Here is a 15,360-nt window from a genome sequence, read left to right on the forward strand (position 1 = left end):
GTCCTCTCATGGAGGTGATGGCTGGCACATGGCCTGAATGAAAGACACTATTCACAGTTCAGAGGAAGCCGAGTACCCTTCAGTGGGTAGCCTAGACTGGGCTGATTGTCTGTGGGAAGGGGAATCAGGAATGTTGACAGTTTCTCTGAACTCTAAGGACTTGGATGATGTGCACCTGTGAGACTGAACAGGCCAGGGACACGACGGTGTGAGTGAACCAAAGTGAATTTTGTACTTCGTTTTTTAAAAATAAATGTATGATTAATTTTATATAGAAGTAAATGAATTACAAGAGCAAGATTGATTTTAATTGAAAAAAAGTACACATTGCATTCCAAAAAGCAAATTTGAGTCACAAGATGACTAATTATTTCATAAACTTACATTATGCTTTAATGAATTATTCTAAGCAGATATTTATTACCATGAACATTGGTGCCAAAGTTACAAAGGTTGCTAAAAATGCAGACGTTCTGCTTGGCACTGAAGTCAGAAAGCCCATGAGGTACTTCTTCCTCCTTGAGAGAACACCCGCTCATAACTCCCGGTCAACGTGCTTTGCCTTGTCTATCTGGAGCTGTAATTGTTTAATCTCCAGAGTCAGCTTGTAGACCTCCAGGGCCATTTTCACGTCATTTGAATTTGGCAGACATTGCATGAGCTTCTTGCCTGCAAACACGTGCTCACAGTCTTTAGGGACCTCCTGAAAGAGATGCAGGTTTGAGATAGCAGTGAGGGGCTTCAGCTGACCATCAAGAAATAGAGCAACAGTATATTACATGGTCTAGAAAAATAGAAGGCAGTGTTTCTAGGTCTATAGAACCTCACTTGTATGAGGATTTAGTGTTTCATATATTCAAATGAAAATAGAAAAATGTGCTGTGCCAACTCCCCCAAATCACTCAACAGGAAAAAAAGAACAGCCAGGGTCTCTAAATGACTTAGACATGATCCACGTCAGGTCAGAGGCCAGCACCTTTGGCTGGGAAAAAGCATTTTAGTGTTTGATGGCACGGATGTTCTTGATCTGTGTTATTTACCTGCTCACATCTGGGCACCTTTGGGTACCAGGTTCCATTCTCCGAACAAGTGATGCTTTGGGAACCTAGCATGACAAAGCCCGAGTCACATTGGATGGTGACATTTTCAGTTTCGACATATTGATCTTTATTAGTAGACAGTACTCCATTTCCTATCTCTGGTTTCCGACATAGAGCTATAAAGAAAACATGTTTTAGATAACCGTGATCTGAGGGAAAAGACATGGTAATAGTCTACAATAAAAAGAATGAACTGAACTTGCATGTCGTTTATTCTGTTTTTCATTTATTTTGTTAGCAAAATATTGAGCATTTGTGACAGTGTATGCATATAATATGGTTTTGACATAGTCCTGCTAAGTGAGTAAAAAAGAAAATTCGGATACAGAAAAGGTAAGAAATTTGTCCATAGGTGTAATCAATTTAATCAATAAACATGGCAGGATATTTGAAAAGTGTACATGACCCCAGGTTCTTCTGTGACATATTTCCAGAACTTATTGCAAATAGTTCTGCAAGACTTTGATCATAAACTTCTGATAGTTTTATTTGTACAGTGGGAATAATTATGTTAGATCATAAATTTCTGCAAATGTAGCTCTATTAATAGTATGTGAACATAAAATAAAACCTAATTTTGACTCCTCTTGTTCCTTATAATTAATTGGCGCTGGGTTTTCTCAACATACACCATCTACATCGTGGTAGGCAGTACCTTATCAGAACTTCTGATGGTAAAACCTGGCCCTCTAATATTTGAAAGTAGCCCAACAGAGCCTGCATTGATGCCAGAATGAGTTTTATTGAAAATTTCATATAGGACCATGCATGTAATTACAAAATATTTGGCCCCCAGAATATTTCTGAAAACATAAATAAAGAAAGTGACAATATGAGCTGCCTCAAGAAGGTTGATACTTGTGACCGGGAGAAAAAAGTAGAGGGTAGTGATATTGTGTATAGTTTTTATAGTTTTGTACGGAATATAATCTGTTTATATTTTTATTTAAAATAGACAAAATTGGCTCTATCAGAGACCACAAAGACCATAAGAAATTCAGGTAGGCCACCCACCTGCCAGACTGTCCTGCTCTCTCACTCTCTCAGCCTCCTCCTATCCTATTCCCAGCCCACACTTCCTCCATGTCCTCCTAGCTACCTTGCCACAGTCACAGAGACTCCCCACTCTATCAGAGACTACACAGACTGCTAGCAGTCCAGGTAGGCTGCTCACCTGACCCTGCCAAACTCCCCAAATCTTTCATCCTCTTGTATTTATCCACCCTATCCAAACATAAGCCCACAGACCTATAGACACCTGATTTTTCAATAAAGGAACCAGGAACACACAATGGGAAAATGAGAATGTCTTCGATACATGGTGCTGGTCTAGCTGGGTGTTGGTTGGTATATAGAAGAATAAGTTGATTCATATCTATCACTCTGCACAGAACTCAAGTCCAAGTGGATCAGAGACATTAACATAAAACTCAGGTTCATTGAGTCTGTTTGAAGATAACCTTGAGTGCACTGGCACAAGAGACAATTTCCTGAACAGAATACCAATAGCGCAGGCACTGAGATCAACAATCAGTAAATGGGACCATGTGAAATTGAAAAGCCTCTGTAGAATGCCATCATTCGGACAAAATGGCAGCCTACAGAATGGTAAAAGGTTTTCAGCAACTCCACATCAGATAGAGGGCTAATATCTGAAGCGTATAAATAACTCAAGAAAACTAGATAACAAGAAAACAAATAAACCAATTTTTAAAAGGGACACAGATCTAAACAGAGAATTCTCAACAGAGAAGACCAAACTGGCCAAAGAAACACTTAAAGAAATGTTCAATATCCTTAGCCATCAGGGAAATGTAAATCAAAGCTACTTTGAGTTTGCATCTTATCTGTCAGAATGGCTAAGATCAATAACACAATGACAGCTCATGCTGGTAAGGATGTGGAGTAAGGGGAACACTCCTCCTTTGCTAGTGGGAGTGAAAACTCCTATAACCACTCTAGAAATCAATATGGTGGTTCCTCAGACAACTTCAGATCAATCTACCTCAATACTCAATTATACCACCCTTTGGGTATATATACCCAACCACAAAAGACACTTGTTCAACTATGTTCACAGTGGCTTTATTCATTTTAGGTGGAAACTAGAAACAACCTAGATGCCCCTGGACAAAAAAATGGATAAGGAAGATATCGTACATTTACACAATAGAGTTAACACTCAGATGTTAGAAAGGAAAAGGTGACATCACGAAATTTGCAGGCAAATGGATGGAACTAGAAAATAAATCATCCTGAGTGAGGTAACCCAGACCTAGAATGACAACCATGATATGTACTCACTTATAACTGGATATTAGATGTTAAGTCAATGATAAAAATGCTACAATCCACAAACCCAGAAAGGCTAAATAACAAGGAGGGCTCTAAGGGGGATACATAGATCTTCCTAGGAAGAGAGAATAGAGTAGATTTTTGTTGGGTGGAGTAGGGGTGGGTGGACATGGAAATAAGAGGGATCCGGTGGGAGAAGGAAGGGAATGATAGAGGGAGAAAACACTGGGAGAGATGACTGCAACATTGCAGGGAATGGGGGTGAGTGCTAAGGAAACCTAGTCTAGTAGAAACTCTCAGAATTCTATGAGGATACTAACAAGGACTCCTAGTAATGGATTCAGAGCCTAAACAGACTGTCCTCTGTAACCAGGCAAAGCTTCCAGAGATAGGACTGAGACACCAACCCAGCCACAAAACCTTCAACCTGTAATCTATCCTGCCTGCTAGTTGTACTAGGGCAATGGTACAGAACTTGGCACAGAACCTGTGGGAGTGGCCAACTGATGACCTGTCTACTTTGAGGCCCATACCATGAGGGAGCCCAAGTCTAATACTGCCTAGATAACCTGAAATCAGAGACTAGATAGACATATGATTTAAAAAAACATAAAATGCATAAAATGATTCCTAATGATATCCTTATGTACTTATAGAAGGTGCTTGGCCCAAGTGTCATTAAAGAGGCTACCAGTGTTGGCTGATAGCAGCAGATACAGAGACCCACAGCCAAACATTAGGCAGAGAGGAAGCCCAACTGACGATCTCCATTGGGCCCCTCCCCTTGGAACTTGAGGAACCTTGTAGAAGAGGGTAAGAAAGAAATATAGGAGACAAAGGTGTCAGGATACTAGGAGAATGGGGCCCAAGGACATCAACTAAGCAGAGCTCATAGGGGTTCAGAGTCTGAAATGGCAATCATGGACCCTGCCTGAGTCTGTCTGTGCTAGGTTCTCTGCATATATGTTATAGTTGTTAGCTTGACAATTTTTTTGGACCCCTGACAGTGAGAATGGGCTCTCTCTCTCTCTCTCTCTCTCTCTCTCTCTCTCCCCCCCCCCCTCTCTCTCTCCTGTTCTTGAGACTCTTTTCCTCCTGGTTTGCTTCACTCAGCCTTGATATGAAGATTTATGTCTTATCTGATCTTGTTAGGCCATATTCAGTGGACTTTCCTGGGAGGCTTGCTCATTTCTGAAAGGAAATGGAGGCTGAGTGGATCTGGGGGAGAGGAGAGGTGGGATTGCGGGAGGCAGGTGGAAAAAATGGAAGGAGGGGGAATCTGCAATGGGAATGTATTGAAAACAAAAAGTTAAAAAGGAGGGAAGGAAAGAATGAAGGGATGGAGGGAGGAAGGAGGAAGAAAAAAGAAACCCATATCATTACAAGAAAAAATTAATGAAATGTTTTGTCCTTCATTCTGTGGCAGAGAATAACTTTGCTATTCATTCCTGACAGCGATTCTACCCCTGTGGCCATGGGGTGGAAGGAAGTGTCATTACCTTTACACTGTGGAGCTGCTGGTGTCCATTGTGAATACCAGCAGGAGATGGTTGCCTCTCCAACCAGTCTGTATCCTTCTTCACATTCATATGTAACCTGAGTTCTGACGTAGTATGAAGAAGATTTTGTATAACGTCCGTGAGCAATGGCAGGCGGAAAATCACAACCTTGATAATGAAACACAGAAGAGAAGGCGAGCTTGTAAAATGTGTCAACCAGCACCTCTCAGGATTTATGTATCTTGGGTGTTTCATGCTATGCTTCTTGCTTCCCTACCTGTAAGATCACTGGACCAAAGTCAGGGACTTGTACTACCTTCCTGGAAGTCTTTGGTTCGGAACCTTGGACACTTCAAACTATACATGGAATAATTTGGACTGTGACTTTTCTCCTTCGATCTACAAGTTAAAGGTTTAGCCCCCAGATGACACTATTGGGCAGTATTAGAAACTGTGAGGTGGGGCCTCATCGGAGGTCCTTAGGTCACTCGGGGCTTGCTCTTTATGGAGAATGTGTATCTCCGGCACCCTCCTCTCTTTCTTTGTTCTCTGGTTCATGACTATGCAAATTGTTTTGCTCCAGCTTACACTCTTGTCGTGATGTGTCACCTTTACGCAAGTCCAAATCAATGGGGGTCAATAGACCCAAATCTGAAACAAACTGAACCTTTCTTCTATGTAAGTTGATTGTCTCAGGTGTCTGTGGTACTGACAGAAAGCTGACAACACAAGCCCTTCCCTTTTCCTTCCTTTTACAGACAATTCATTTACAGTGTCTGGGGTCCATTTTTTACACAAAAAGACTGGATCCCATTCTGCGTTACACCTTGTTTGTGTTGTACAATATACGATCAGTTCTATATTTAGTGTTAAGATGTGTAAACGATGCCAAAATTTTTCTCACTAAACTATTTAGGAGAGTCAAGTTGAAGACCCTGGTGATACAGAGAGGGGCGGTCTGCTTTTCCTTTTTTCCCGATAACAGTACAAATTTTCACAAAAATAACGCTCTCAAACCTCTGCCCTTTCCATCCCTAAAATAAGGTATGTGTTGTCTTCCTGCTTGTCAACACAGCCAGATCCCAGTAGGATGAGAGGAATTGTGGGAATAGACTATAGTGCTTGATCTTAGCTATCCTAGCTTTGAGACTAGGACTACCCTCTCATTACCTGTTACTTCTCTTAGGTCTATGGTTCTTTCTTAAAAACAGTAGTTGAGACCACATTCCAAGTCATTGCTTTGGAAGACTTACTTCCTGGGTGTTTCTTTTGGAAAATGTTCTTAAACTGCTCTCTGTTTTTCATCTTACCAACTGGTCTGTTCTTTCAGTAGAGGGACTCTACCACAGACTTTGAGGAATTTGGGGAAGTTGAATTTTCCTCCCTTTAAAACATGTCCATAAAATATGGCAAAGACGTTCAGTGCGCCTATAATCTCTGAGTCCTCATTCTCTAGCCAAATAGCTCGCCCATCTCCACCAAGAAAATGTTTACTGCGCATTTTGTTTTAGAAGAAAACAAAGATAAATAAAAATAGTAGCTTTATCATCACGATAATGAACAACACAAGATACAGAGCAACCATCTGGAAAGGAGCACAGGAGAATGAATGGGCATGTGCACACTCAATTCCTCCCTGAGGACCCCACCTATGAAAATGGCACCACCCATACTCAAGATAGGTCTTCCCAGCTCAACTTGATCAAAATAATCCTACCCTGTATATAGCCCACCCGACATATACACCACCACACTGCCTAATCTAGCCAATCCCTCTCTGAGAGTCTCTTCTCAGGTGATTTGGCTGACAACTAAAACTGACCATAACAGCTATCTTTCTAAACTAACGGAAATAGAAGGATATTTCAAATTAAAGCAGTTACTACCACCAAGCTAGTATGGCAGGAGACACTTAAAGGGACACTGAACAGAGAAGCAAGCCATTTTCATAGATGAGAGCACAGAAAGTAATAAATAACCACGAGAGAAATATCTGAGCAAAATAGAGCTAGGAAGCACTCTATCGGGTGTAACAGGATTAGCAAACCCCTAAAACTAATCGAGGAGAAAGTACAGAGCAAACAACTCAAGAAATGAGGAAACAACAGACAAAATCGCAGAAATTGGTAACTATCTCTTAATAGTAGCCTCATGTGTAAATGTTCTCAAATCATCAACAGAAAGACAGACACTAGCTGACTGATTCTGCAAACCAGATGGAACTTTCTGTGGTTTCCTATATACATTCACTGACTGGGAGTCAAAGTTTTAAGAGAGATCAATCACTGGGCGTGGTTGCACTCATCTTCAATCCCAGTGCTCAGGAGGCAGAGACAAGTGGATCTCTATGAATTCAAGGCCAGCTTGTTCTACAAAGCAAGTTCCAGGACAGCCAAGGTTAAACAGAGAAAACTCTGTCTTGAAAAGCAAGCAAGCAAACAAAAGTAAAGAAGAAGATCTATCAAGCAAGTCGTATGGCCGCCCTAGCAAGGGGACAACCCTGCACATGCGCAGTAAGTTGTCGACATCCAGACAAGGCTGGATGTCGGCGCCATCTTTGTTTCGCCACACCGCTCTCTACACAAGTGGAAAAAAATACGAGGGAGGATAGCTATTCCTAGTTTAATGAAATGAACAATTCAATAATTCAACAAAAAGATACACAGGACTTCCTATGTATCCCAGCCTCAAGGTCGCCTTGTACTTAACTTTTCCTTGTATTGTCGCAATAAAATTTCTTTAATAACCTCCACACTATTTACAAAAAGAAACTCTGGGGCTGGAGAGAGATGGCGTGGTGGTTAAGAACACTGGCTGAGGGGTTGGGGATTTAGCTCAGTGGTAGAGCGCTTGCCTAGCAAGCGCAAGGCCCTGGGTTTGGTCCCCAGCCACGAAAAAAAGAAAAAAAGAAGGTGATGTCTATAAGGAGGCGATGGATGGGAGAAAGGGGGCAGTGTGAAGATCCCTGCCTTCTCTGAAGGGCTTGCAGCAGCTGGTTTAAGTCCTGACAGTAGACGGACGCCAGGCCTATCTGCTTAGCAGTAAAGGCACCATTTCACATCCCTTGTTCACCGAAGCCCCGCGCTGAGACCACTGCCGAAGTGCTAGGCTCACGGAGGGCACTGTGCTTTCGGAGATGTTCTTCTCTTGGTATTATATTTTTTTTCTTTTATAAAACTGTAATTTTAGTTGTGTATGTCCATTAGAATTTTCAAGAGGATTTAACATTGGTATCCTTTTTAAAGGACTCGGTATAATACCAAGAACACACAAATATGTTTTTATGTTAGAAAATATTTTTGGAAGATAGTAACAGAACCGAGATTAGAATTAGTTCTGCCAAAACCAGAACTCTTAGAAATCGAAACATCATTAATATGATTTAAAATATAATAATGTGATTTAAAATATAATAATGGATGATTGTGTCACTAGGGCACTTTAGTTATGTATGTACACCCCAGTGGAAAGAAACACCCAAGAGCTGGTACCGGGTGGTCCTCTGAAAGAGCCTGTTTATATGCAGAGCAGATAGACAGAACGGTCCTGCAATTTTTCCCTGGTTTTCCACTCTCTCCCTAGGAGGAAATCATGTGCTCCCACTGGCTGAGGGGTTGGGGATTTAGCTCAGTGGTAGAGCGCTTGCCTAGCAAGCACAAGGCCCTGGGTTCGGTCCCCATCTACAAAAAAGAAAAAAAAAAAAAAGAAGACTGGCTGCTCTTCCAGAGGACCTGGGTTCAATTCCCAGCACCCACATGGCAGCTCACAACTGTCTGCAAGCGAATTCTTGTTCCATGAAATAGGATCTTAACACAAACATATATAAAGGCAAAATGCCCATGGACATAAAATAAAAATAAAATAAAATAGAAAAATAGAAAAGAACCCCCTGCCCAAAACATAGTTGTATACGTTCTTACTCTGATGACATGATGGTGTCCGGGGATGCCAGGTGCCATCTGACTTGCAAGTAGCTGTAAGCATTATATCATTTTGACATGTGTATGACACTTCGTCACCAAAGAAGTAAGTACAGTCGTTGTCAGGATGTGCCTTTTCATGTTGAATGACTCTAACACTCTTTGGGTCTGGTACTGGACAGCATATCTCTAGAGGGGGGAAAAAGGAGAATTAAAGGGTCAACTATATCAACACGAAGACATTCTTATCATTAATGATTCAATTTCTCAATTGAACTTCTCTTCACTGAAGGGAAATTTGGGTCGGCAGAAAAGGAAACCCAAACACTCAGTCTGTACCTCATATAAAATTTCTGAAACACTCAAATCTGGTCACTTCCTCCATGTAAGCACATGTTTGTTGTTTGAGAATTTCAAACATACGTATAATGTCTTTTAATCAGGTCAGCTCCAATTCTCTCCACACATTCTCCCTTCTCCCCATTCCCTCTCAATGTCATGTTTCTTTAAACACACGGAGTGCACGTAACGCTTTCAGTATCTGCACAGGTCTAGGGCCATCTTCTGAGGCATGGGTAGCTTATCAGAGGCTGCATTCATGAACAAAGTGACAACAGAAATCCCACTCTCCATTTCTAGGCAACCATCAGCTGCTAATAGCTCTGTCTTGTCTCTAACTACAAGGGGAAAGTGGCTTGTTACTCCCAGAACATTTATGCCTCTCTCGCACCAGTGGACAAATCTTGCTAGGCCGGTAACTATTGTAGCTTGCAACAGTTCACAGCTGGATAAGACTAATGATTATCCCCTCCCTCCCCAGTCGTGTGGGTACTACTCTGCAAGCATATAGGTTGATGCAAACTTGCCTTCTCCATGTTCTAAGACTCAAGTATGAGTGACGGCAATAGCCTACTATTGCATGCTACTGACCAATGGCTTATTAAAGAAGTAACCCATACCTGGCACTGAGCTTTATATTTGATAGCCTATGGTACCTGAGAGAGACACTGCCTCCCCTCCACACCATAATATACATATATAGTGTGTGTGTGTGTACATATGTATGTATGTTTTGAAGCTTATAAAACAGTGGGTTTCCAAATGGCTTTAAAACATCTTTAGTGTTATGTTTCCCCATACTTTCTCCTCTATCTTTCCTTCCATCCCATTTAAGACTTCCTATTCCATTTTCTGCCATTTCCCTCTCTATATCAACTGGATTTTTCTGCCTTCCCTTGAAATCCCATGCCATTGATCCTTACTATTTTACTAATATCTGTGGGTGCTACAAGTTAAACACATACCTAAGATACAAAGCCAGCATCCCCGTATGAAGGATGACACGCAATGATTTTCTTTCTAGGTCTAAGTTACCTCACTCAGAATGATTTCTAGCTCCAACAATTTACCTGAGAATTTCATTTTCCATAACAGCTGAATAATATCCCATTGGGTAAACATATCACATTTATATCATCCATTGTCTCACTTGGGGTTTCATTGCTGTGAACAGACACCATGACCAAGGCAACTCTTTTAAAGGAAAACATTTAATTGGGACTGGCTTACAGCTTCAGAGCTTCAGTCCATCATCATCATGGCGGGAAGGCATGACAGCATGTGGGTAGGCATGGTGCTGGAGGAACCAAGAGTTCTCCATCTTGACCCACAGGCAGCCAGGCAGCGGCAGGAGACCGTGCCACTCTGAGCCCAGCTTGGACAGAGTAGACCTCAGAGCCTGCCCCCACAGTGACACGCTTCCTCTAACAGCACACCTACCCCAACAAGGCTAAGCCTACTTTAGCAAGGTCACACTTCCTAATGGTGCGATTTCCTGTGGGCCAAGTATTCAAACACGTGAGTCTATAGAGACCATGCTTATTTAAAGAGCCACATCTATTCATCAGTTGATAGATATTTAGATTATTTCTATTCACCGGCTATTGTGAACAGAGCAGCAATGGACATGGGTGAGCAAGTGTCTCTGTAACAGGATTTGCACCTCTAGTGTATGCCCCAAGAAGCATAGCTGGATCGTATAGTAAAACTATTTCTAGCATCTTGAGTCATTTCTACAGTGACTGCAATAGTAGCTCTCCCAGTTTGTACTCCAAAACAATGTCTAAACCTCCACTTCCCCCATGTTCACGGTAGCATTACTGTTATTCATTATTCCTAATGTTAACCATTCTAACTGGTAAAATGAAATGACAATGTCATTTTCATTTGCCTGAAAATCCCCTAAGGATTTTGAACATTCTAGACAATATTTCCCAGCCATTTGCATTTCTTCTTTTAATACTCTGCTTAGTTCAATATTGAAATTTTTTAATTGTGTTGTTTTCTCAGGGTGTTAGTTAGGTTTTATCAACTTGACGAAAACCTAGCCTCAGCAACTGAGGAATTGGCTCCATCAGGTTGTCCTAGGGGCATATCTGTGGGGTAGTGTCTTGTTAATAATTGATATGGGAGGGACCAGCCCAGTGTGGCAGGTGGTCTTAGGTTGGATAAACAAAGCAAATGGAGCAATTCCGTAAGCAGTGTTCACTGCTCCCGTTACTGCCTTGACTTCCTTCTACGACAGATCGTGACATGGAAATGTAGTGCAAATAAATCCTTCCCATTCCAAGTTTGCTATTGGTCATGGTATTTCTAACAGCAATAAAAAAACAAACTGGGGTGTGTAGTGCTTGCCCTTTTAGTTCTTACTATATTCTAGATCTAATCCCCTATCAAATGAATAGTTAGTAAAAGAAATTCCCCTTTCTGTAGGCTGCCTCTTCATTCAAGTGATGGTATCTTTTGCTATATAGCATTTTAGTTTCATGAGGTCTCACTTGCGAATTGTTGGTCTTAGTGCCCATACCACTGGGGTACTGTTCAGAAAGTCCTTCTCTATGCTTATAAGTGGAAGTATACCCTCTTCTTTATCCTCCAAGAGATGAAAGGCACAGATGCTGTTGAGATCCTTGATCCATTTAGAAGCGAGAGATAAGGATCTATTGTATGTGTTGTTAGTCCAGTGTCCAACAAATTTTTCTGAAGATGCTGTTCTTTTTGGCCGATGTGTACCTTTTGCCTTTGTCAAAGATCAGAAGGCTTTAGGACTATGGTCTTCTATTTGGGCCTTCAGTTTGACTCTATTGATCAGCCTGTCTGTCTTGATGCCATTCCCACGCTGTGTTTCGACTTGTAACTCTACGGTATGACTTGAATTCAGAGGTGGTTCTACCCACAGAGGCATTTACTGTTTAGGACTGTTCTTCCTATCCACATTTCAATATTTCAACATGAGTTCTGAGATTCTGCTTTCAATTTCTACGACGAATTTCACTGAAATTTTGATAGCAATTATATTGAATCATAGATTTTTTTTGGTAGGATGGCTCATCTAATGATAGTAATTCTAATCTATGAGTAAATGATGTATTTCCCTCTTGTGTCTTCTTCAGTTTCTCCCCTGTAATAACGTTTTCTTTGTATACGTTTTTCAATTCCCTCTTTAGATTTAGTCCAAGAACATTTTTTTAATGTTCTTATGCTTCTTTCTTGGTGTTTGTCACTGGAACAGAAGAAGGCTACTGATTTTACGTATTAATTCTGTATCCTACAACTTTGCTGAATACATTTATTAGCTACATGAGTTTTGTTGGAATCTTTAGGATTGGGGTATTTTATATATAGGAATTAAATAATTTACAAATAATGACAAGTCTTCCTTCCCTATCCATATACCCTTATCTCCTATACTTGTCTTATTGCTTTAGCGAAGCGTTCAAGTGCTATATTGAATATACATGGACACGGAGAGAAGGCTGCTCTTCTATATTTTAGTGGAAATAATGTGAGCTCTCTTCCATTTAGCACTGTGTGAGCTGTAGGTATCCTATATGTTGCCTTTATTATTTTGAGGTATGCCTATGTATCTCCAGTTTCTCTGGGGCTTTTATTATAAAGAGATGTTGAGTTTGTCAAAACCCTTTTCTATACCTACTGAGATGTTCCCATGGTTTCTGTCCTTGAGTCTATTTATTTGTGAATTATATTTATTGTTACATATGTTGGGCCATCTATCTACACAACTCTGGGATGATGCTGACTTGATCGTGGTGGATTATCTATTTGATGTGATCTTTAATTCAGTTTGTGATTATTTTACTGAGACATTTTGCATCTGTGTTCATCATTAACCTATAATTTTACCTTTTTAGTTGGACTTTTATCTGGTTCTGGTATCAGGATAATACAGGTTTAGTGGGGAAGAAAAGAGATTCTTCCTTTTCTATTTTACATACAAACTTAAAGAGCATTGTTATTATTTATTATTTGAAGACCCGATAGAAATAATTCTGTTGGCTAAGATCAAAAACTCAGGTGACAGCAGATGCTGGCGAGGATGTGGAGAAAGAGGAACACTCCTCCATTGCTGATGGGGTTGCAGACTGGTACAACCATTCTAGAAATCAGTCTGGAGGTTCCTCAGAAAATTGGACATTGAACTGCCTGAGGATCCAGCTATACCTCTCTTGGGCATATACCCACAAGATGCCCCAACATATAAAAAAGACACGTGCTCCACTGTGTTCATCGCAGCCTTATTTATAGTAGCCAGAAGCTGGAAAGAACCCAGATGCCCTTCAACAGAGGAATGGATACAGAAAATGAGGTACATTTACACAATGGAATATTACTCAGCTATCAAAAACAATGCCTTTAGGAAATTCATAGGCAAATGGTCGGAACTGGAAAATATCATCCTGAGTGAGGTAACCCAATCACAGAAAAACACACATGGTATGCACTCATTGATAAGTGGCTATTAGCCCAAATGCTTGAATTACCCTAGATGCCTAGAACAAATGAAACTCAAGACAGATGATCAAAATGTGAATGCTTCACTCCTTCTTTAAAAGGGGAACAAGAATACCCTTGGCATGGAATAGAGAGGCAAAGATTAAAACAGAGACAGAAGGAACACCCATTCAGAGCCTGCCCCACGTGTGGCCCATACATATACAGCCACCCAATTAGACAAGATGGATGAAGCAAAGAAGTGCAGGCTGACAGGAGCCGGATGTAGATCTCTCCCGAGAGACACAGCCAGAATACAGCAAACAAAGAGGCGAATGCCAGCAGCAAACCACTGAACTGAGAATAGGACCCCCGTTGAAGGAATCAGAGAAAGAACTGGAAGAGCTTGAAGGGAGATCCCATAGGTACAACAATGCCAAGCAACCAGAGCTTCCAGGGACTAAGCCACTACCTAAAGACTATACATGGACTGACCCTGGACTCTGACCTCATAGGTAGCAATAAATATCCTAGTAAGAGCACCAGTGGAAGGGGAAGCCCTAGGTCCTGCTAAGACTGAACCCCCAGTGAACTAGATTGTTGGGGGGAGGGCGGCATGGGGGGGGGAGGATGGGGAGGGGAACGCCCATAAAGAAGGGGGGGGAGGGGGATGTTTGCCCGGAAACCGGGAAAGGGAATAACACTCGAAATGTATATAAGATATACTCAAGTTAATAAAAAAAAAAAAGAAATAATTCTGTGATGAATCTGTCTGGCCCTGAGATATTTTTAAATTGGAAGACCTTTGTTTAAAATTAAATTTAATTTTTTTTTAACTTACTCACTTTACATCCCATTCACTGGCCCCTCCCAGTTACCTCTCCCACAATCCTTAGCCTACTGTGCTTCCTTTCCCTTCCCCTCTAAGCAGGTGTCCCCTTCCTGGATATCCCCCTACCTGGGCACTGCCTCTCCTACTGTGGCCAGATAAGTCAGCCCAGCTAGAAGAACTAACCCACATACAGACAACAGCTTTTGGGACAGCCCCTGTTGCAGCTGTTTGGGACCCACATGAAGACCAAGCTGCACATCTGCTACATATATGCAGTCCAGCCTGGGTATGTTCTTTGGTTGGTGGTTTAAATTCTGAAAGCCCCAAGGGTTCTTGTTAGTTGATTCTGTTGGTCTTTCTGTGAAGTTTCTACTGGGAGACTTTTAATTGTTGCTCTTATGTTACTGGTGTTTTGGATCTTTTTAAACCATTTACTTCATCTTGTTTCAACTCCGATTGGTCACATGCACATAGATATTCCACCCATTTCCATGTAATATAGATTTTTTAAAATTTATTTTTTATGATCCTTTGGATTTCCTACGTGTTTGCTATAATGTTTTCCTTTTCATCTATGATTTTGTTAATTTGGATCCTCATTCTCTTTCTTTTCATTGATTTAGCTATACATTTGCCAATCTTGTAAATCTCACCAAAGAACCGACTCTTCAGTTCAATTCTTTGTATTGTTTGTTGTATTTTTCTTAATTTTGACCCTAGTATTATCTTTGTCATTACACTATTTGTGTGTGTGTGTGTTTTTATATCATTTTCTGAGTCTTTTAGGTGTATTAGTTATTAACTTGACAGCTCTAAAAAACTTAGGCAAACATTTAGTGCTATAAATTACCCTCTTAAGATTTCCTTCATTGTGTTCCATAGATTTTGACATATTGTGGTTTAATTATTTATCCCATTATATG

At 40.9% G+C, this 15,360-nt stretch overlaps 1 protein-coding gene across 2 annotated transcripts in view; it reads right to left on the minus strand.

The window, feature by feature from the left end:
* Positions 1 to 265: 265 nt before the first annotated feature.
* Positions 266 to 15,360, minus strand: part of C4bpa (complement component 4 binding protein, alpha) — a 35,594-nt gene continuing 20,499 nt past the window's right edge. The window contains exons 5-8 of one of the 2 annotated variants that reach the window (XM_039090318.2): positions 8,815 to 9,003; positions 4,895 to 5,062; positions 1,041 to 1,216; positions 266 to 703 (exon numbers count right to left, since the gene is read on the minus strand). In XM_039090318.2, coding sequence (XP_038946246.1) covers positions 536 to 703; positions 1,041 to 1,216; positions 4,895 to 5,062; positions 8,815 to 9,003 — 701 coding nt within the window. In that variant the 3' untranslated portion in view covers positions 266 to 535. The remainder of the gene's footprint in view (positions 704 to 1,040; positions 1,217 to 4,894; positions 5,063 to 8,814; positions 9,004 to 15,360) is intronic. The other variant, NM_012516.2, reaches the window with a different exon arrangement.

The sequence above is a fragment of the Rattus norvegicus genome, chromosome 13 (assembly GCF_036323735.1).
Source record: "Rattus norvegicus strain BN/NHsdMcwi chromosome 13, GRCr8, whole genome shotgun sequence".
Lineage (NCBI taxonomy): Eukaryota > Metazoa > Chordata > Mammalia > Rodentia > Muridae > Rattus > Rattus norvegicus.